Source organism: Eptatretus burgeri, chromosome 14 (genome assembly GCF_056783735.1).
Source record: "Eptatretus burgeri isolate ZD-2024b chromosome 14, Ebu_testis_v1, whole genome shotgun sequence".
Lineage (NCBI taxonomy): Eukaryota > Metazoa > Chordata > Myxini > Myxiniformes > Myxinidae > Eptatretus > Eptatretus burgeri.
Genome location: NC_140974.1, coordinates 65,529,635 through 65,553,147, shown reverse-complemented (window position 1 = coordinate 65,553,147; position 23,513 = coordinate 65,529,635). Strand labels below are relative to the sequence as shown.

The 23,513-nt window shown below is 49.6% G+C and overlaps 1 protein-coding gene, 1 non-coding gene and 1 pseudogene across 2 annotated transcripts; all 3 read right to left on the bottom strand.

Annotated features, from left to right (window-relative positions):
• Nucleotides 1-2,551: 2,551 nt before the first annotated feature.
• LOC147013465 (uncharacterized protein T26G10.4-like) lies at nt 2,552-13,857 on the bottom strand. The gene is made up of 2 exons (XM_085853485.1): nt 12,613-13,857; nt 2,552-7,635 (listed from the first exon to the last, which is right to left on the bottom strand). The coding sequence occupies exon 2, from the start codon at nt 4,196-4,198 to the stop codon at nt 2,552-2,554; it is 1,647 nt and encodes a 548-aa protein (XP_085709611.1). The 5' UTR covers nt 4,199-7,635; nt 12,613-13,857.
• On the bottom strand, nt 8,362-8,538 carry LOC147013466 (U2 spliceosomal RNA; annotated as a pseudogene).
• Nucleotides 13,858-14,604: 747 nt separating the features above from the next.
• Nucleotides 14,605-14,798, bottom strand: LOC147013464 (U2 spliceosomal RNA). The gene has a single exon (XR_015051441.1). It is a non-coding gene; the product is annotated as a U2 spliceosomal RNA (small nuclear RNA).
• Nucleotides 14,799-23,513: the final 8,715 nt, after the last annotated feature.

Below are 23,513 nucleotides of genomic sequence, written 5' to 3'. Positions count from 1 at the left end.
CATTCCGAAGGTCCAGCCAGGCAACAAAAATATTCTTCTGATTCCGCCTGGCGTCCTTCATTATGGTGTTTAGCAAAAAAGGAGTGCTCGAAGCAGCCTTCACTGGGCCGAGAGCACTTCTGGGCCTCGCTCAGCATTGAATGCCGGAGCGCCCAGCTGCGAAGCCGATCAGCCAGAACCGCCATAAACAGTTTATAGAGGCAACTCTGGAGGGCAATCGGCCGAAAATTTTCTGGGTCCCCGGTGTCCCCTTTCTTGTGGATCAGGACCGTGGTGGCCTGCTTCCATGAAGCGGGAATACGGAGCGAGCGCAGACATCGGTTAAAAATTTCCAATGTCACACGACACGCCCCATCCATTCGCTTCAGGTGCTGGTACTCAACACGGTCCGGTCCCGGGGCAGAGTTACTCATGTGCCCAAGTCGGGCAGAGATCTCTCTCTGACCGATGGGCGCACTTAACGCTGCCCCCTCCGCACGAGCCTCGTCAGTGGATGACACATGTTTGGAGAACTCCCGGGAAATGACCGCTGGGTCGACATTCTTGGCGGAGAACACCCGGGAGAAAAAAGCCTCCACGGGTTCCCTTCCACCAGAATATCTATCCTCAGCTTTCCCGAGGACCACCCTAAAGGCACGCTTTCTGCTGTGCCTGTACAGCTTCTGAAGGCGACTGGCCTCCTGGGGGTCATACCTCAGCACGGAAGCACCCGCCATACCGGGGGGGTCAGGTCGGGGACGATTTGGGTGCGTGGGGCGTCTGCACCGCGTCCACCACGCCGCGGTCGGCAACGGTCAACCAGGGCATTGGCAAACGCATCGCAGACCTTTTCAAACTCCTCCCACAACACCGCGTTCCTCAACTGACCGACCCAATACTCAGGAAAGCTAGGGCCAGCATCAACACCTGGGGGAGGGGAGACAGGCCGTGGAGCCGGGGGAGCGTCGCGCCGGGGCGGGGGAACCCGAGACCGGTCGGCAACCGAAGCGGGCGGAGCCGCAGCCTCAGTCGCACCCGCGGGCTCAAGCCCCCCCACCCCACCGCGGCCCTCCGCCCTCTCAACACTACCGCTCAACCCCCCCCCAGCCCCAGCACCCGCCACCTGCAAAAAACTGTCACAAGCCTCCTCGAAAGCAGGCCCCTCGGGGGCCTCGAGAATAGCTGATACCAAGCAGTCAAGAACCCGGGATGTTTCCTCATCACATCGGGGGATAACCCCGACAGGGGAACCCTCGGTGATGGGCAGCACCGGAGACTCACTGCAGGCAACTAATTGTTGTTCCAAGAGGGGGACACCCAAAAGGGGTTCGAAGACCCGGCTAGACTCCAGAATCAGATCAGCCTGCCCTCCAGAGGGGCAACCCAAAACTGGTGACCAGGACCTCCGGAACGACCGCCGCCTACTACCACCGATTCCACTCATATTTACAATACGCGGGCCGGCCGCCCCGTCGTCAGAGCCATAGCTCTCGGCCGGGACGACCGGACCCGGTGCATCCTTTGTAGTAACTTGGGGCACCTGTCTAGAATCAGCGCGAGCCTCAGCCAGCCGTCGTCTCGGCAGTCGATTACCCGAAGGCCCAGCGATACCGGCAACGGAGGGCGAACTCTGTCCTCTTTCCGGTGGATTTGGAAATGGTTCGCCGCCTTCCTTGCCGTATCGTATTCCAGGTCGCACCTCGAGCATCTAAAAACTGAAATAAAAGCGGTCTCGGCGTGAAACCGCTTTAGATGTCGTTGTAGGGTCTGAAAATTAAAAAAATTCTCACGGCACAGTGAACAAGGCCACCGGTCGGGAAGCGGGTACAGAAATACCTGGGTCTGGGGGCCGACGGAGGCGTTAGCCTCCGCGGCGACCACCCGGTGCATGCGGGCGATGTGTCGACGCCACCCCGCGAGCGTCGCTAGGTTTTTACCGCAGTACTCGCAGGGGAACGTCTCCACATCTCGAGCAGCACCTTCACCTCGCCGACCCGGCCTCCGTCCGTCCTCTTCCATCGGGTATCTGTATTCCAAAAAGTAGAATCATACACAAAAGAAAAAGATTCGCAATAATTCATGAAACAGTTCCCGGAATTGGACGTCCACACACTGTACCGAGAGCGAAAAAAAAAAAAAATTATAACAACAACAAAATAAAAAAACCACCATTCATTCACAACAATAAATAACAATTAAACCAATAAGAACAGATTTATTAAAAATTTATAAAAAGACCAAAATTAAAAGGTTAAAAAAGGAATAGACACTGAGGATAAAATTCCTCCACACCGTTAGAATCAAAAAGAGAATAGAAATAGGCCCCTGGGGGAATGTCAAAATAAAAAGAACACAACCCCCAAGGACCAATAAAGGACACCAAGCCATAAAAAGAAGGGACCAGTCCAAAAATGGAAATTTGCGCTTCTCGTCCGTTTGGCAAGATCCATTCACTAAGACAAACATAGAAACCATGCACACCATACAAAAAAAAAAAAAAAAAAAAAAAAAAAAAAAAAAAGGGGGGGGGGGAAGAAAAGAGGGGAGGAAGGGAAATAGGGAAGTGCCAACCTCAAACCTCTTCATACTGACGATGGCCCGACATATGCTCAATATAAATATCCCGGGATCCCTTTATGGCATCAATACAACAAAGCCGACGCATCAGCTTCCGGTAAGACCGGGAGATTCCCAACCGGTTCAGGGCCGACTCATTTCCAGGGAACCACGATCCCAGTGCCCCCACTATGAACCCAAGCACCTGGACATCCTTGCCCTTAGCCACCAACGCTTTACGCAGTCCTTCATACTTTTCCCTCTTTGCAACTGCGCAAGTGGCAAGGGCATCGGAACCATTGTCAAAGGGGACAGCAATGTCAACAATTGTGATTTTATTTCCCTCCACCACAGTGATGTCTGGTCTTTCATGTGGGGAGGGATCACCAGGAACATGTTGATCTACATATACGTCCCCATGACGAATGGCCTTGACCAGGCGACTCTGGATCATGTTGTGACGGCGGCGAATGGGTACCATACCCGGGGGACAATGGTCAACAATGTGAGCCAGAGTCTCCCGGGGATAGCAACACCGCCGACACCCCTGGGGGGCAGCGGGATTCCACCGATGGGTCACAGCATTAGTCGGGACACAGTTCAGCCTTGCCCGATGCACAAACCTCCAATCACAGAAGCGCATAAACGAACCAATGCGAATCCACGAGGAACCATTGGCAAACTTATCCGTTTTCAGTGCAGCGGCCACCTTTCCCTGGTCCGGGAGGCCGAGCAACCGCTGTGCAAACTTCTCCCTGGTCCACTCCCGAAGTGCAGAACACACGTCTTTAGAGCTGCACTCTCGGGAATGGCCCAGGGTCACAACGGGCTCCCCTGAGAGGGCACGACGGACAGTCACATTCAACCGCCGCGTCGCGGACCTCACCCGAGACCAGAGCGTGGAAATTTGGCCGCTGTACCCGGAGTTCGCCAATGGCCCTTCCATCGAGCCAGACAGGAACTTATCCACGTCCGACTCAACGGGAACACAGCGGATCGTCCGGTGGACGACCGACAAGAGCTGCTGCGTGGCAATGCTGCGTAAGGAAAGGTCACTGGAGGACAGCATCCGCACCGTCTGAACGACAGTTTGGATGTCTGCCTCCGACCCCGGGTGTTGAAGCCCTAATCCGCCAACGTCCCGGCCCGCGAAAATATAATTATTAGAAGCGCGGACCGGAAGCTGGCAGATCTCCTTCGCCGCACTGACCACCGCAGATACCAGCCTATTAACTTGTTTCTTGGTCGTCTCTTCCGCGCGCAACGCGAAAGAGAGGCAGGGCTGGACAAAGGTCTGAATCGCATCCAACTTTTGCCATGGTGCTAGCAATGATCGTTTAATTTTGAGGACGTCCGCCATCATGTTGGTAACCAATGAGCAGACGTCCTCATCATCTCTATACACACCGATGGGGGTCCCGAGGTAGCGATAGTGCTCCTCGCTACTCAGAGCTGGCATGGTTCGACCCTGAATCGAGAATAACACATCACCGACCCTGACCCCCCCACGACAGAAAAGTGACAGAGAGGCACACTTAGCAGGCTTAAACTCCAGCTGCAACACATCAGCATTAACGGAGGCCACGTCAAGAAGGGTCGAAAGACCCTCCCTGGCCCTACTCAGGACAACCAGGTTGTACCGGTATAGACACCGGCTGCCCATGAATTTTGACGCCGTGACCTCCGGCCGCAGCAGAAGCCTGCACCGCGCGCACAATCAATTCGATCGTGAGGTTGAACAGGATCGGCGATATGGGGCATCCCTGCTTCACCCCTGACAATATAGGGACCTCGCTAGTCGGGCCATCGTCCGTATTAAAGGTAGTGGAGGCACCAGTGTAAACATCCAGAAGCAGGTCGATCAGCTCCGCAGACACGCCCATCGTGTCCAGTGCGGCAAAAATAGCTCCATGTGGAACACTCCCAAACGCATTCCGAAGGTCCAGCCAGGCAACAAAAATATTCTTCTGATTCCGCCTGGCGTCCTTCATTATGGTGTTTAGCAAAAAGGAGTGCTCGAAGCAGCCTTCACTGGGCCGAGAGCACTTCTGGGCCTCGCTCAGCATTGAATGCCGGAGCGCCCAGCTGCGAAGCCGATCAGCCAGAACCGCCATAAACAATTTATAGAGGCAACTCTGGAGGGCAATCGGCCGAAAATTTTCTGGGTCCCCGGTGTCCCCTTTCTTGTGGATCAGGACCGTGGTGGCCTGCTTCCATGAAGCGGGGATACGGAGCGAGCGCAGACATCGGTTAAAAATTTCCATTGTCACACGACACGCCCCATCCATTCGCTTCAGGTGCTGGTACTCAACACGGTCCGGTCCCGGGGCAGAGTTACTCATGCGCCCAAGTCGGGCAGAGATCTCTCTCTGACCAATGGGCGCACTTAACGCTGCCCCCTCCGCACGAGCCTCGTCAGTGGATGACACATGTTTGGAGAACTCCCGGGAAATGACCGCTGGGTCGACATTCTTGGCGGAGAACACCCGGGAGAAAAAAGCCTCCACGGGTTCCCTCCCACCAGAATATCTATCCTCAGCTTTCCCGAGGACCACCCTAAAGGCACGCTTTCTGCTGTGCCTGTACAGCTTCTGAAGGCGACTGGCCTCCTGGGGGTCATACCTCAGCCCGGAAGCACCCGCCATACCGGGACGGTCAGGTCGGGGACGACTTGGGTGCGTGGGGGCGTCTGCACCGCGTCCACCACGCCGCGGTCGACAACGGTCAACCAGGGCATTGGCAAACGCATCGCAGACCTTTTCAAACTCCTCCCACAACACCGCGTTCCTCAACTGACCAACCCAATACTCAGGAAAGCTAGGGCCAGCATCAACACCTGGGGGAGGGGAGACAGGCCGTGGAGCCGGGGGGGCGCCGCGCCGGGGCAGGGGAACCCGAGACCGGTCGGCAACCGAAGCGGGCGGAGCCGCAACCTCAGTCGCACCCGTGGGCTCAAGCCCCCCCGCCCCACCGCGGCCCCCCACCCTCTCCACACTGCCGCTCAACCCCCCCCAGCCCCAGCACCCGCCACCTGCAAAAAACTGTCACAAGCCTCCTCGAAAGCAGGCCCCTCGGGGGCCTCAAGAATAGCTGATACCAAGCAGTCAAGAACCCGGGATGTTTCCTCATCACATCGGGGGATAACCCCGACAGGGGAACCCTCGGTGATGGGCAGCACCGGAGACTCGCTGCAGGCAACTAATTGTTGTTCCAATAGGGGGACACCCACAAGGGGCTCGAAGACCCGGCTAGACTCCAGAATCAGATCAGCCTGCCCTCCAGAGGGGCAACCCAAAACTGGTGACCAGGACCTCCGGAACGACCGCCGCCTACTACCACCGATTCCACTCATATTTACAATACGCGGGCCGGCCGCCCCGTCGTCAGAGCCATAGCTCTCGGCCGGGACGGCCGGACCCGGTGCATCCTTTGTAGTAACTTGGGGCACCTGTCTAGAATCAGCGCTAGCCTCAGCCAGCCGTCGTCTCGGCAGTCGATTACCCGAAGGCCCAGCGATACCGGCAGCGGAGGGGCGAACTCTGTCCTCTTTCCGGTGGATTTGGAAATGGTTCGCCGCCTTCCTTGCCGTATCGTATATACGGCTCGCAGGACAGCAGCTTAAAGCACAGCTTAACACTGGTCGAAGTAAGGAAGTCTCAGTTTCAACTGTGAAGAGAAGACTTTGAGCTGCAGGTTTGACAGGTCGAGTTGCAATAAGAAAGCCATTGCTAAGATGGCAAAATAAGAAAGAGTCTTGCCTGGGACATGAAGCACCACCAGTGGACTACTGAAAACTGGAAAAAGGTCTTATGGACAGATGAATCAAAATTTGAAATCTTCGGTTCATCACACAGGGTTTTTGTACGCCGTCGAGTCGGTGAAGGGATGGTTCTTCAGTGTGTGACACCAACTCTCAAACATGGGGGAGGAAGCGTGATGATCTGGGGCTCTTTTGCTGAATCCAGAGTCGGCGACTTGCACAGAGTGACTGGCACCCTGAACCAAAAGGACGACCACAGCATTTTGCAGCGCCGTGCAATCAGTGCCGGATTAAGCCTCGGCTGGCCCTAAGGCACATTTTGAAATTTTAGAGAATGGCCTGAAAATTTTAAATTCGATCTCGGGCTCATGGAAATGGACCCTAGAAAAAAGATGAACTGATTCAATCACAAAATATTTAATACAAAAAAAGACAAATATTTTACGTGAAAATAATTTTTGGCTGGCCCTAAGGCACATGCCTTGTCTGCCTCATGGTTAATCCAGCACTGCATGCAATACCCTCTGCTCTGCGCCTAGTTGGTCAGGGGTTCATCCTACAGCAAGATAACGACCCAAAACATACCTCCAGGCTGTGTCAGAACTACCTTAGAAGAAAAGAACAAGACGATAGGCTTCAAATCATGGAATGGCCAGCACAGTCTCCAGACTTATACCCCATTGAGCTGGTTTGGGATACAGTTCATACATGTAATGCCTTAACAACTTCCGCATGCTGAGATACACTTGACACCATTCTACTTGCAGTTGCACTGCCGGTTGCTGCAATCTCCAGCACAATTGCAAGTCATGAACACAATTGCAAGCTCGTAACCACGAACCCCTACTATCCATCCATAGTCACTGGGGTCCAAAGACATGCTCTGCAGCAGCATCCAGTCCCGGGTTTGGAGATAGGCACGGAGAGAATGCTGTGCAGCTGCACCCTCTGTTGGAGGCAGAGTCTCTGGTTTGATCAGCCCGGCCGCCACCTTCCGCGAGAACATGTTGTATCGAATTGCACCCAAAGTAGCACCTGGGTCATGGTAAATGTGCTGGAAAATCGCAATACCGGCCCTGATCACCACGTCCTTAGTAGCCCGTACGTCAAGGAAGATGTCCGTATGTTCATCAATGTCCCCTGCACAAAACCTGTCAAATAGAGTCGTTTTCCCGTGGCCCCCGATTGCAGAAACCGTATCACAACCGGTGAAGGCATGAGTAAAGAGCAGGTACCGCCTCTGTCTTTCAGAGAGAGCTTCTCGGATCCTCCTGACATCGTAAGAGCCCTTCGATTTGGTGTACCAGCATTATCAGCACGTCCGCGTCTTCCGCCGGCACCTGAAAATAGAATAAGATATGAGCAAAGCGTCTCGAATTTTGCAAACACGGTGAACTTAACAATTGCAAAGTTATTTAACTATGCCACTCTTCTTTTCTGAGGATAAATGCACTTTCATAACAATGTGGCACATCAAAATACAAGTGACGTTACAAAAATGACGATCATGTGTTTACTGATGCCCAGTGCAGCACAACATTTGGATTTGCCAAATTAAAAAAAAAGAACATTGCCTCTTCTTTTTTTATTTAACTCAGTTAATTAGTTTTATATGTGCCAATGTCAAGGTTTTTTTTTGTTTTGTTTTATCAACACAGAAACAAATCAAAAGTAATGTAGTTGATCTAAGTAAAATACCTGGACATGGACGTCATGGACAAAAACAGGACACGAAACACACAAAAAGCAGGGATGGGATGGACAAGATGGAAACTGGAAAATTGGAAGGAGAGATTTGGCAGGTGATGTGAAGAAGAGTATGTGGGATCGTGGTTTAGGATTGAGGACGATCTGAGATGGTGGTGGAAGTGTCGTGTGTGGGGGAAAGACTGTGTGGGGGAAGATTTGAGAGGATGTGAGGGGGAAGTATTCAGAAGGTGGGGTGAAGAGGGAGACAGAAAGGGGAAGATGAAAAATTGAAAATGGGGTCAGGATGGTTGCTTTTCCTGATAAAGCTTTTTGATTCAATTTTAAACAAAACTTTTGTTCTTTTCTTTGTTTATAACAAGAGGTGCACTGATCCTGGAGATAATGCAATACCAGGACAATGCGTGGAACAGACAGAGCAAGCTCGTAATCTGACTCCTCCAAACAAAAATATGTTTAATAGAGAAGTCCCACGATGTGAGACATATTGGTTATTAAACCAATAAGAACAGATTTATTAAAAATTTATAAAAGACCAAAATTAAAAAGTTAAAAAAGGAATAGACACTGAGGATAAAATTCCTCCACACCGTTAGAATCAAAAAGAGAATAGAAATAGGCCCCTGGGGGAATGTCAAAATAAAAAGAACACAACCCCCAAGGACCAATTAAGGGCACCAAGCCATAAAGAAAGGGGACCAGTCCAAAAATGGAAATTTGCGCTTCTCGTCCGTTTGGCAAGATCCATTCACTTAGACAAACATAGAAACCATGCACACCATAAAAAAAAAAAAAAAAAAAAAAAATAAAAAAAAAAAAAAAAGGGGGGGGGGAGGAAAGAGGGGAGGAAGGGAAATGGGGAAGTACCAACCTCAAACCTCTTCATACTGACGATGGCCCGACATGTGCTCAATATAAATATCCCGGGATCCCTTTATGGCATCAATACAACAAAGCCGACGCATCAGCTTCCGGTAAGACCGGGAGATTCCCAACCGGTTCAGGGCCGACTCATTTCCAGGGAACCACGATCCCAGTGCCCCCACTATGAACCCAAGCACCTGGACATCCTTGCCCTTAGCCACCAATGCTTTACGCAGGCCTTCGTACTTTTCCCTCTTTGCAGCTGCGCAAGTGGCAAGGGCATCGGAACCATTGTCAAAGGGGACAGCAATGTCAACAATTGTGATTTTATTTCCCTCCACCACAGTGATGTCTGGTCTTTCATGTGGGGAGGGATCACCAGGAACATGTTGATCTACATATACGTCCCCATGACGAATGGCCTTGACCAGGCGACTCCGGATCATGTTGTGACGGCGGCGAATGGGTACCATACCCGGGGGACAATGGTCAACAATGTGAGCCAGAGTCTCCCGGGGATAGCAACACCGCCGACACCCCTGGGGGGCAGCGGGATTCCATCGATGGGTCACAGCATTAGTCGGGACACAGTTCAGCCTTGCCCGATGCACAAACCTCCAATCACAGAAGCGCATGAACGAACCACTGCGAATCCACGAGGAACCGTTGGCAAACTTATCCGTTTTCAGTGCAGCGGCCACCTTTCCCTGGTCCGGGAGGCCGAGCAACCGCTGTGCAAACTTCTCCCTGGTCCACTCCCGAAGTGCAGAACACACGTCTTTAGAGCTGCACTCTCGGGAATGGCCCAGGGTCACAACGGGCTCCCCTGAGAGGGCACGACGGACAGTCACATTCAACCGCCGCGTCGCGGACCTCACCCGAGACCAGAGCGTGGAAATTTGGCCGCTGTACCCGGAGTTCGCCAATGGCCCTTCCATCGAGCCAGACAGGAACTTATCCACGTCCGACTCAACGGGAACACAGCGGATCGTCCGGTGGACGACCGACAAGAGCTGCTGCGTGGCAATGCCGCGTAAGGAAAGGTCGCTGGAGGACAGCATCCGCACCGTCTGAACGACAGTTTGGATGTCTGCCTCCGACCCCGGGTGTTGAAGCCCTAATCCGCCAACATCCCGGCCCGCGAAAATATAATTATTAGAAGCGCGGACCGGAAGCTGGCAGATCTCCTTCGCCGCACTGACCACCGCAGATACCAGCCTATTAACTTGTTTCTTGGTCGTCTCTCCCGCGCGCAACGCGAAAGAGAGGCAGGGCTGGACAAAGGTCTGAATCGCATCCAACTTTTGCCATGGTGCTAGCAATGATTGTTTAATTTTGAGGACGTCCGCTATCATGTTAGTAACCAATGAGCAGACGTCCTCATCATCTCTATACACACCGATGGGGGTCCCGAGGTAGCGATAATGCTCCTCGCTACTCAGAGCTGGCATGGTTCGACCCTGAATCGAGAATAACACATCACCGACCCTGACCCCCTCACGACAGAAAAGTGACAGAGAGGCACACTTAGCAGGCTTAAACTCCAGCTGCAACACATCAGCATTAACGGAGGCCACGTCAAGAAGGGTCGAAAGACCCTCCCTGGTCCTACTCAGGACAACCAGGTCATCAGCATATGCCAATATAGACACCGGCTGCCCATGAATTTTGACGCCGTGACCTCCGGCCGCAGCAGAAGCCTGCACCGCGCGCACAATCAATTCGATCGTGAGGTTGAACAGGATCGGCGATATGGGGCATCCCTGTTTCACCCCTGACAATATAGGGACCTCGCTAGTCGGGCCATCGTCCGTATTAAAGGTAGTGGAGGCACCAGTGTAAACATCTCGAAGCAGGTCGATCAGCTCCGCAGACGCGCCCATCGTGTCCAGTGCGGCAAAAATAGCTCCATGTGGAACACTCCCAAACGCATTCCGAAGGTCCAGCCAGGCAACAAAAATATTCTTCTGATTCCGCCTGGCGTCCTTCATTATGGTGTTTAGCAAAAAGGAGTGCTCGAAGCAGCCTTCACTGGGCCGAGAGCACTTCTGGGCCTCGCTCAGCATTGAATGCCGGAGCGCCCAGCTGCGAAGCCGATCAGCCAGAACCACCATAAACAGTTTATAGAGGCAACTCTGGAGGGCAATCGGCCGAAAATTTTCTGGGTCCCCGGTGTCCCCTTTCTTGTGGATCAGGACCGTGGTGGCCTGCTTCCATGAAGCGGGGATACGGAGCGAGCGCAGACATCGGTTAAAAATTTCCAATGTCACACGACACGCCCCATCCATTCGCTTCAGGTGCTGGTACTCAACACGGTCCGGTCCCGGGGCAGAGTTACTCATGCGCCCAAGTCGGGCAGAGATCTCTCTCTGACCAATGGGCGCACTTAACGCTGCCCCCTCCGCACGAGCCTCGTCAGTGGATGACACATGTTTGGAGAACTCCCGGGAAATGACCGCTGGGTCGACATTCTTGGCGGAGAACACCCGGGAGAAAAAAGCCTCCACGGGTTCCCTCCCACCAGAATATCTATCCTCAGCTTTCCCAAGGACCACCCTAAAGGCACGCTTTCTGCTGTGCCTGTACAGCTTCTGAAGGCGACTGGCCTCCTGGGGGTCATACCTCAGCCCGGAAGCACCCGCCATACCGGGGCGGTCAGGTCGGGGACGACTTGGGTGCGTGGGGGCGTCTGCACCGCGTCCACCACGCCGCGGTCGGCAACGGTCAACCAGGGCATTGGCAAACGCATCGCAGACCTTTTCAAACTCCTCCCACAACACCGCGTTCCTCAACCGACCGACCCAATACTCAGGAAAGCTAGGGCCAGCATCAACACCTGGGGGAGGGGAGACAGGCCGTGGAGCCGGGGGAGCGTCGCGCCGGGGCGGGGGAACCCGAGACCGGTCGGCAACCGAAGCGGGCGGAGCCGCAGCCTCAGTCGCACCCGCGGGCTCAAGCCCCCCCACCCCACCGCGGCCCTCCGCCCTCTCAACACTACCGCTCAACCCCCCCCCAGCCCCAGCACCCGCCACCTGCAAAAAACTGTCACAAGCCTCCTCGAAAGCAGGCCCCTCGGGGGCCTCGAGAATAGCTGATACCAAGCAGTCAAGAACCCGGGATGTTTCCTCATCACATCGGGGGACAACCCCGACAGGGGAACCCTCGGTGATGGGCAGCACCGGAGACTCACTGCAGGCAACTAATTGTTGTTCCAAGAGGGGGACACCCAAAAGGGGCTCGAAGACCCGGCTAGACTCCAGAATCAGATCAGCCTGCCCTCCAGAGGGGCAACCCAAAACTGGTGACCAGGACCTCCGGAACGACCGCCGCCTACTACCACCGATTCCACTCATATTTACAATACGCGGGCCGGCCGCCCCGTCGTCAGAGCCATAGCTCTCGGCCGGGACGGCCGGACCCGGTGCATCCTTTGTAGTAACTTGGGGCACCTGTCTAGAATCAGCGCTAGTCTCAGCCAGCCGTCGTCTCGGCAGTCGATTACCCGAAGGCCCAGCGATACCGGCAACGGAGGGGCGAACTCTGTCCTCTTTCCGGTGGATTTGGAAATGGTTCGCCGCCTTCCCTGCCGTATCGTATTCCAGGTCGCACCTCGAGCATCTAAAAACTGAAATAAAAGCGGTCTCGGCATGAAACCGCTTTAGATGTCGTTGTAGGGTCTGAAAATTAAAAAAAGTCTCACGGCACAGTGAACAAGGCCACCGATCGGGAAGCGGGTACAGAAATACCTGGGTCTGGGGGCCGACGGGGGCGTTAGCCTCCGCGGCGACCACCCGGTGCATGCGGGCGATGTGTCGACGCCACCCCGCGAGCGTCGCTAGGTTTTTACCGCAGTACTCGCAGGGGAACGTCTCCACATCTCGAGCAGCACCTTCACCTCGCCGACCCGGCCTCCGTCCGTCCTCTTCCATCGGGTATCTGTATTCCAAAAAGTAGAATCATACACAAAAGAAAAAGATTCGCAATAATTCATGAAACAGTTCCCGGAATTGGACGTCCACACACTGTACCGAGGGAAAAAAAATTATAACAACAACAAAATAAAAAAAACCACCATTCATTCACAACAATAAATAACAATTAAACTGATAAGAACAGATTTATTAAAAATTTATAAAAGACCAAAATTAAAAAGTTAAAAAAGGAATAGACACTGAGGATAAAATTCCTCCACACCGTTAGAATCAAAAAGAGAATAGAAATAGGCCCCTGGGGGAATGTCAAAATAAAAAGAACACAACCCCCAAGGACCAATTAAGGGCACCAAGCCATAAAAAGAAAGGGGACCAGTCCAAAAATGGAAATTTGCGCTTCTCGTCCGTTTGGCAAGATCCATTCACTTAGACAAACATAGAAACCATGCACACCATACAAAAAAAAAAAAAAAAAAAAAAAAAAAAAAAGTCTATTGATCTTGATCTTGATCTTAGCCTTGGGGCACCTGTCTAGAATCAGCGCTAGTCTCAGCCAGCCGTCGTCTCGTGATGAACCGTCGTCGTCGGCAAGGAAGGCGGCGAACCATCACGTCGGCAAGGAAGGCGAACGGCGAACTACACTTGATCTTAGCCAAAAGGCCGAGAAGCGATCGCATGTTTAAGAGAGCGGAGTCTATCTATAATTCCAGCAATCTGTGTGTGTGTGTGTGTGTGTGTGTGTGTCTGTGACCTGTGTGACCACTCCTTGGCTTTTTTCACAAGATCTTGGCTATTCGTTGTTCACCTTGGCGTCTTGGTTTTCGATAGGTTTTCTTGGTGTATAGGTTTTCTATTATCATCGCTTTTCTGAACCTTGTGAATTCTTGGCTTTTTTCATTGGCTCACCTTGGCATTTATGAAGATGAGGAGTGGTTACACTGTCTGTGACCGCTGTTTCTCGACAACCACAGGTCCGATCTAATTGAAACTTGCCAGCTATATTGTTGGGGACCTGAGTATGTGCCTTTTCAAGGTTTGATATTTATCGGACAAGTTGTTCTCAAGTTATGGCCATTTATTTACCAAACCAATGACAGGACACGGTGCTGCATAGGCGTGGCCGTTGGAGAAGAGATCCCCAGCCGCGTTCCCCATTACAGGTTACAACGTACGGACTTCCGGATAGTGATGACACTGTATTACAATAATTTCTCGATTTCTTATGCACATTTATAGATAAACACAATGCCCCAATCCAGTCGCCGTTTAAGAGAGCGGAGGAACGGCCTGTGTGGTTGTTTGAAAAAAAAATTTCTTGCACGTATGGCCACGCGAGAGCGAAGGAACAGCCAATGTGGTTGTTTCTGGCATGTGGTTTGAAAGTTGTTTTTTTTGCACGTACGGCCACGCACGTACTAGTATTATGAAGTTTGCATATTAAGTTTTATCTTTTTACTTTTGGGGCTATTTCCATTTCAAAGCTTCATGAGTTATAAGAGGGATAAGCTAATGCAGGAAATGACGTTTCGGATAAATACAGGAAACGAACTTGTGATGAAAATTAGAACAATTGGTAAAACAATATGATTAAATGAAATACTAGATTTAGGCAATGAGAGTAGGAATTTGCAATTGGCTCAGGGTGCTGGCGAAAGCTCGCTTATTCTTAGCGAAGGACACCATGGGATCTGAAACGTCCACTGAAACATGAAAAATTGAGAATGAGGTCAGGATGGTTGCTTTTCCTGATAAAGCTTTTTGATTCAATTTTAAGCAAAACCTTTTCATTCTTTTCTTTGTTTCTATAAGAGGTGCACTGATCCTGGAGATAATGCAATACCAGGACAATGCGTGGAACAGACAGAGCAAGCTCGTAATCTGACTCCTCCAAACAAAAATATGTTTAATAGATAAGTCCCACGATGTGAGACATATTGGTTATTAAACCAATAAGAACAGATACTACACTTGATCTTAGCCTTGAGAAGCCGAGAAGCGATAACGTGAAAAATCCCGAAAATGAGGGTCAATGAGAACACCCTGCGTCGCTTCAGTGGAGAAAATAATTAATTTTTTTAACATAATCTCGCTTTGGAAAACATTCTCCATTATAATTATTCTGTTGTGCAATTGATTATATTGTGGATTATATGGTAAATGTGCATAGTGTTAACTTTTGACCTGGGTCCAACACAAAATTCGTTTTGTGTCTCCATTGTAGACGGAAACCTGGAAGGGAGCAAACCTCAAAATGACGTCTAAATTTTGCTCAATACCAGAAATAAGGTTTGCCAGATTGAATTGATGGAAAATCATCTTTCAACTCTTTCGATGTCTCTGAGTGAACAAAATTAATTTTTTGAGTGAGCAGGGAACTAATTAAATAAATATACCTCGCCTTTTGGCTCATCTGGAACGGAGTTCTGGGGACCTTGTGGGATGGTGCGTTGTGCGTGCGTGCGTCCGTCCGTAAACACTTGCAACTTCTCTGAATCTATACATACGATTTCGATGAAACTTGACCACAACCTTAATCACCCATGATATACCAAAATTGGTTCATGCGATTTAAAAACATATTAAATATGGTATAAAATATAAAACCAATCACGGCCACAATATTGGTTTATTGGTACATTTTGCTGATTCTGTCCCATATTGACTTCTTCCTCAGTATCATTATTATACCAGATGAGTGCCCAGGGGTAATGCCTCGATATATTTTTTTAATTTAAGGTTATGTTTCAGAATTGTCATGTTTTCCTGTTTTTTTATTTTGACGCGTTGAAAATTTAAAACGTCAGCATGACCGTTTCTCAGTGCCTGGTGTTGGCTCAGTGGTTAGGGTGGCGGCTTGGGATCCGAGGGTCCTGAGTTCAAGTCCAGTCGGCTGCTGAATTAATACACCAGGGGGTTGACTCAGCCTGTCATCCTTCTGAGGTCGGCGAAATGAGTACCAGTTCCACTGTGTGTACTGGTAGAGGGGCACTGCATCAGCAACACAGTCGCGCTTCAAGAAATGATAGCTACTCCGGCAGCTAAGCTGCCAAAGGACCACCACACACACACACACACACACACACACACACACACACACACACACACACACACACACACACACACACACACACACACACACACACACACACACACACACACACACACACACTGCTGCCCTTCCTTCCATCTCTTTTGTCCAAGGTGGTATCTGCAGGCCTTGTGAATGTGGTGGCTGGACGGCAGAGGCTTGGATCACGTAGAAGCACATTGGTTCATTCATCTCAGGCCTCGGACACATCCTTAAAATGCAGTGGAGATGAGGACGGAGAGGAGAATCAGAATCAGGGCGACGACAGTGAGCTTGTTCAAGACCAACGCTCTGTTCAGCTGCTGGACATTCGCGGGAGCACCTGTTAGAGGTCACCAAAGTCCAGTTTAGTGATTTATCAGGACCTGTGGGTGCGAACATCGTTTTGAATTAAATATTACATATATTTCTATTTTCCAGTCTTTATGGAGTCACCTTCTCCATTAATCTTACTTCCAGGTACCCTCTCCAATCTCCATTGATCTTGTCACCAGCACGAGTGGAAATCTCCAGGATAAAGAATAAAATAATTGATTTGCAATGATTCCTGTAATATTGTCTTATTTAACTTTTGCATAGAATGAAACAAGATTTCTCCCTTCTGTGGATCTGTTTTCCAGTGGACCCCACTCTTCTCTCCAGGGCTTCAAGCAGGTGGTGCACCACCATCCCCCCAATCCCTACCCATGATCTGGAATACCCACCATTGTCCCTGCCTAACCCAATCCTCTTGTTTGCCAGTTGTGTGTGTGTGTCTCTCTCTCTCTCTCTCTCTCTCTCTCTCTCTCTCTCTCTCTCTCTCTCTCTCTCTCTCTCTCTCTCTCTCTCTCTCTCTCTCTCTCTCTCTCTCTCTCTCTCTCTCTCTCTCTCTCTCTCTCTCTCTCTCTCTCTCTCTCTCTCTCTCTCTCTCTCTCTCTCTCTCTCTGTCTCCTCTTTTCCTATTCGTTCATTCCCTTACTTACTGCATCATAGCATTGACTCACCGCCCCATGTCAGTTTATACCCTCCATTCACTCTTCCTTGAGACTCGATCCTGCAATGAAAATAAGAAAACTTCATACGTTCATGTGATTTGTTCACGTAAACAATTGCATCATTTGGAATGTACTTTGACTAATTAGATACCTGTCGTTTTGAAGAGTGAGTTTTTAATCTGCATGTTTTGAGCTTTCCAAGATAATTTTATTGTTAAAATAAATTGTCAGGTCAGGCCAGATCACATCTGTGAGTTGCTGCAGGTACCATGTAAACCTGTACTAATCTGTTTCATTGTCGGGTTGTCAGCGACTAAACCATCTCCCCCACCAGGTTTCCGCTTTCCTGGTGAGGAGGGTGTTTGGATATGGCCACCCATCAGGGTTAAAAACAAAACCTGTCAAAGGGTGGAGGCTCATCAAACATGTGGACCTTGTCTTTCAAGCCTGTAAAATCTCACACTCTCACGATCTCTCTCCGAAAGTACAATCTGGCAACCCCCTCCCCTCCCCCCATCTACTTTCTCAACAATCCTCTTGAGAAAGTTCAGTCATTGAAACTGCTGGGTGTCACCATCAGCCATAATGTTCTTGAGTAAACCACATTTCAAAGTTGGCCTCCAAAGGCAGCAGTGGACAAGGCATCCTTCGTTGTACAAAGCCCTTCCTTGGCACACCTTAACTCCTATCCATGGATGCACCGACAAGGCCTTTATCCGCAACTTGATAGAGCGCTGCCCTCCCCTCTGGGCTTGCTCCCCTGCCTTACATCTGGCTCAGGTTGACGCCATGGAAACCAAGGCCAGGTTTCTGCAGGGCACACACAGTCCACCATCAACCGCTTTCAGTGAAACTCCCCAAATACAGGATCGCTGCTCACCTCCACTCATTCTTTCCTCTTTTTTTCCAACCTGTGACACCAACTTCCATATGCTCTTCAATACCATTCTTCCCTCCAGGTTTTCAAGACAGCTGTTCACCACCATCTCCTATCATCCCAATCCAAAACCATGATCTTTTCTACCCTCGATAATCCCTCCTGCCCAACCCCTCCTCCTTCCCAATTTCCAGTTTCCCTCCTTGGAGTTTCCCTCTGTATCCATTTTGTCCACCTCATGAAGCCTCTCCTGCCCCTCATTCATCCCCACACCCACTGGTTGTCCAAGTCTTCCTCTATCTTAGACCTAAACTCTGCTGTTGATGTTGCCCCCCCCCCCGACCACCTCTCTCAGTCCTGTTGTGTCCTGATCCATTCAGTGTACCAATGTACCAAACTCAATCATATGAAAAAGGGGGCTGACAAAAGATGAAGAAATTGGTGATGAAATGGCAATGGAACAAGAATTGAAAAAAAAATTGAGGTTGGTGAGGGAGGGGAGAAAACAATAACCTGGAAAGAAAGGACTGGGTGTGGGATGAGTCATTGAGGGGAGGAGAGATCCTGGGTTTGAATGGGTGATGACTCGAGGAGGTGCTGAACAGCCATCCTGAAGCCTTGGAGGGAGGAATGAGACTTAAATTGTTTGGGCCATAGGGGCTGTCCTCTGCAGGGATTCCAGAATCATGGCCCAGGGGTTCCTCCAAACAGGCATCATGGTGCCCTCGGCCCCAAGGCAATGCCCTCTCCATGGAACATGTTGACCAATCCTTACTCGCTTACTCTTAGCGAAGGACACCATGGGATCTTAAACGTCCACTGAGTAATGCTGGCAGACCGCAATCCCATTTAACGTCCCATCCAAGGGACAGCACACACATTATCGAATCACGTTCTGCCTGTGAAACACCAGGATGGCAGTTTATAGCTGGGTCGGGATTCAAACCCAGGTGAGACGGCTTAGAGGTGCGTGTGCGTGCCTCTCGTCTTGGCCATCATGCCAGCCCATATCGTAATGTGTAATGAGTGTATTCCCCTTGTAAGTTTGACAAAAACAGAACTGACATCGTGTAAGTTGTCTGAACAAATCCAGCTGAATCTATATGCAGTATATCTCACCACCTTTTGCAGACATCTTCCTCAGGTGTCTCTTGAAGACCCGTTTTCCATCTGCCTTTCCTCCCCCAACCTTGTATTCTTTAACTCCCCTTCCCTTTCATTGTGCTCATCCTGACACTCACACCCCAGACAATCCTCCCACTCCTCTCCTCATCCATACACCATTCCTCTTCCCAAGGGCAATGTCAAGGCTTGCCAAATGTGCCCACCGTAGTCACACTTTCAGGCCACTGTTTGGTTGAAACCTTGGACCTCTGAGTTATTGTTGCAAGATATAATCCTCGGTTGATTATGCTATTGTTCTTTTCACCATTGTAGAATCTCTGCACCATTTTAAGGTGACGTGTCCGACCTGCACATATATACACTTAAAAGTTTAGGTTACCAAGAGCTGAAAAATAATGTAAATTTCAGAGTTGTTCAAAGGCCCTTTTCAGGGAACAAGTAATGGGTTAGCAACTGCAGCTGTTCTGCAGCAATGGAAGTAAATTATGGAAGTAAATGGAAGCCTTGGAAGTTGATGCAAACAATTCCTACCGGTGTCTCAACTTTTGTCGATTAGTTACAAACCCCCTGTCTGTATCAAAGCAGTGTTGGAACAGACTGTGTTGCTACACCCTCTGAAGCATTATTTGGACAATATTGCACTTCAGGAAGTAGTACATTGCCACCAGAATGGCGAGAAAAAGACAACAAAGGAAGACAGACAGACCATGATCACCCTTAAAAGTGTAGGTCTTTCCTTTCGAGAAATTGCAAAGTAAGCCAAGGTGTCAGTGATTACAGTTTCCTGCACTATCAAAAGGCACTTGGAAACTGGAGGAAACTCTGACAGGAAGAGGTCTGGCAGACCCAAAGCCACAACACAATCAGAAGACAAGTTTTTGAGAGTAAACAGATTACGTGATAGGCGGCTCACAGGACAGCAGCTTAAAGCACAGGTTAACACTGGTCGAAGTAAGGAAGTTTCAGTTTCAACTGTGAAGAGAAGACTTCGAGCTGCAGGTTTGACAAGTCGAGTTGCAAAAGAAAGCCATTGCTAAGATGGCAAAATAAGAAAGAGTCTTGCCTGGGACATGAAGCACCACCAGTGGACTACTGAAAACTGGAAGAAGGTCTTATGGACCGATGAATCAAAATTTGAAATCTTCGGTTCATCACACAGGGTTTTTGTACGCCGTCGATTCGGTGAAAGGATGGTTCTTCAGTGTGTGACACCAACTGTCAAACATGGAGGAGGAAGCGTGATGATCTGGGGCTCTTTTGCTGAATCCAGAGTCGGCGACTTGCACAGAGTGACTGGCACCTTGAACCAAAAGGACGACCACAGCATTTTGCAGCGCCCGGCAATCAGTGCCGGATTAAGCCTCGGCTGGCCCGAAGGCACATTTTGAAATTTTCGAGAATGGCCTGAAAATTTTAAATTAGATCTCGGGCTCATGGAAATGGACCCTAGAAAAAAGATGAACTGATTCAATCACAAAATATTTAATACAAAAAAAGACAAATATTTAATGTGAAAATAATTTTTGGCTGGCCCGAAGGCACATGCCTTGTCTGCCTCATGGTTAATCCAGCACTGCATGCAATACCCTCTGCTCTACGCATAGTTGGTCAGGGGTTCATCCTATAGCAAGATAACGACCCAAAACATACCTCCAGGCTGTGTCAAATCTACCATAGAAGAAAAGAACAAGGCGGTGGGCTTCAAATCATGGAATGGCCAGCACAGTCTTCAGACTTATACCCCATTGAGCTGGTTTGGGATGAACTGGACAGAAGGGTGAAAACAAAGCAACCTACAAGGGCAACACATTTGTGGGAACTTCTGCAACAGTGTTGGGAAGAACTTTCCGAACAATATTTGATTTCCATTGTGGAAAGAATCCCACGAGTATGTTCGGCTGTTATATCTGTAAAAGGTGGCTACTTTGATGTGTCAAAAATTTAGATTAAATTTTGTTCAACAAAACGATTCCATGATTTCTTTTTTATCTGCAATTGTTTATTTGCACTTTGCTTTAATTTTAGCGTACATTGAAATATCAAACTGCTTAAATTTGAGTAAAAACTGGAAAAACGGGGGTGTTTTAAAACCTTAGACCGGTAGAGTAGTCCAACAAGCTAATCTACTAACAGCAACTTGGGATGGGGACTAAAATCTAGGGTGTAAATGTGGTGCCGCTTTCATCCCATAGTTGACTCCAAAAAATATCTGCAGATACATAACAATTTAATTGGATGTGACAATGTGTTGTAATGTAATCACGTGAGTCATAGTTTGTTCCTTTCTTGATTTAGCTCATTCATATCTCAGGTCCTCTCAATACTTTCCGAATCCTTAGTTTGTCTCATAAGATCTCCACAGCTCCACTCTTCCATTGTGTGACCCACCGCATGTCTGTCTGTCTGTCTGTCTGTCTGTCTGTCTGTCTCTCTCTCTCTCTCTCTCTCTCTCTCTCTCTCTCTCTCTCTCTCTCTCTCTCTCTCTCTCTCTCTCTCTCTCTCTCTCTCTCTCTCTATCTCTCTCGTACGTATTCCCAAACCCACCAGCTTCCTTTCTGTCACTCAGCTTCTGTGCATTGTTGCAGATGTAGAACTTCTGGAATGAGAAAACTTGGAGATCACAATGATGATACATCCATGAATGGTTCTGTGAGCTGTGCAGGAAGGAATAGAATTCAGACACTTTGTCCCTCTTACATAGCAAGTGAAGGATTGCCTGGTCTGTGGTTGATGCATGAACAGCAGCTTCCAGACAAAACAAAATGTCACCTTTCTTACCTTCACACTGGGTTACCAATGAGCCACCATTGCCAAAAAAATGTTTTGTTTAAAATTCTTTTTTTATAAAAAGCACAGTTTCAGGTTGAGGGAATCTGACAGAATCCCTGTTTTAATTTTACAATTATTCCACTCACTGTGTGCACCCATTCTTTCTGTGCATCACACAATCACAAAGGAATCAACAAGCCGGTAGGCCACATGGGTGGTCGCTATATAATTGCATACGAGTCATACAGTTTTTGACGGATCGGGCTGAAATTTTTTGACAAAGACGTTGATTTTAGTGCGCATAAAAGCGCAGAAGCTGATTTTTGATTTTCGAAAAAAACGTAAACATAAATATTTTCCGGATTTTTTCAAAAATTTCAAAGTCCCTTTGCTCAACAACGGTGGCGTCCACAGCAACGGTGCTCAAAAGATGCAACTAGATCCTGGTATGAACCTATCAGGCAAGTTTCATCAAAATCGTTTGACTCCTCTGGCCTCCAGAGCTGTCCATTACATACAAACAGACAGACGGAAAACCGGAGAATAAGGTAGTCAAGCGACCACCCAACAGTTCTCCACGAATAAATGTCACTGTGTGTGTGTGTGTCCTCCATAACTCCAAAACTATGAAACATAACAGCCTGAAACTTTGCATGCAAACTAATAAAACTCCAAGAAAGTGCACGACTGAAAATTGGGTTTATGGGTTCATTAACACACCCCTGTTGAAGATAATTAACGACCTGAATTATCTCCTTTCTCATCAGGCGCATCCTTGGACACCCTCGGACTCCTCGCTCACGCTCGATGGGGGTCCTAATTCGCCATTTTGTTCGGCCAATTCAAACATGCCTCGTGTGGTGAATTGAAGGTCGTGACGTGTGATCACATGTTGCACGGCTCGAGCACGGAAGAGATAAAGCTGAGGTTCGGCTCGGTCGGGGGTGATTGTCCCAGGGGCATTGTCGTTTTACGGCGGCGGTTCACTTGGTGCTCGTTGAATGGTGAGAATTGAGAGTATATCGGACTCCGGGCTTATACTGATTTATTTTGCGGTGATTAGTTGCACGTGTATACCTTACTGCTTATGTACTCCTTGCTGCGCCTGTATTCCCTGGTGTGCCCGTAGAAGCGGCTCCAATCAAATGGAATAAAGCCTACACTCTGAAGGTTCATCTCTCGTTTTCATTTCAATTTATTCCATTTGGTTTTCTCGGCTCTCTCAACCAACGATGGACAAGATCGACAAACCAGAGAGGTTCGACGCAGACCCAAACGCGACTGACTCAGAAATGAAATGGTCGCATTGGTTCCGTTCCTTCTCACACTATCTGACCATCATCGAAGAGGGAGCTGACAAATTGGCCGCCCTCGTGAATCATGTCTCGCCCAGCGTGTACAGGCTCTTCTCGGAGTGTGACACCTACGAAGCAGCGATCGACGTGCTGCAGGCGCTCTACGTGAAGCGCAAGAACGAGGTATACATACGACATCTTCTCAACACACGCAAGCAAGGAGCCGGGGAGACAATCGATCAGTTCCTGCAAGCTCTGAAACAGCTGGGAAAAGACGGCAGCTTCCGGGCCGTAAACGCCGAGGAACACCGAAATGAAGCGACCCGGGAGGCATTTATCCAAGGACTCAGATCAGCCCACATACAGCAACGCTTACTAGAGAAAGGGCAACCCACTCTTGAAAAGGTAGTCGATCAGGCTCGAGCGATGGATACGGCTCAGCAGCAATCTGAGTCATTTTGGACACCGATGCTGCTAATGAACGCTGCTACGGTGGAAACTCAAGGAACCCCACAGACACAGACACAACCTGACACAGGGGATGGAGAAAAACCCGAGGAGCCGGATACCCAGACCACGTCAAACTC

Bases quoted from the DNA above. Each gene is read 5' to 3' on its own strand.
- LOC147013465 (XM_085853485.1), bottom strand. From the start codon at position 4,198: ATGGGCAGCCGGTGTCTATACCGGTACAACCTGGTTGTCCTGAGTAGG.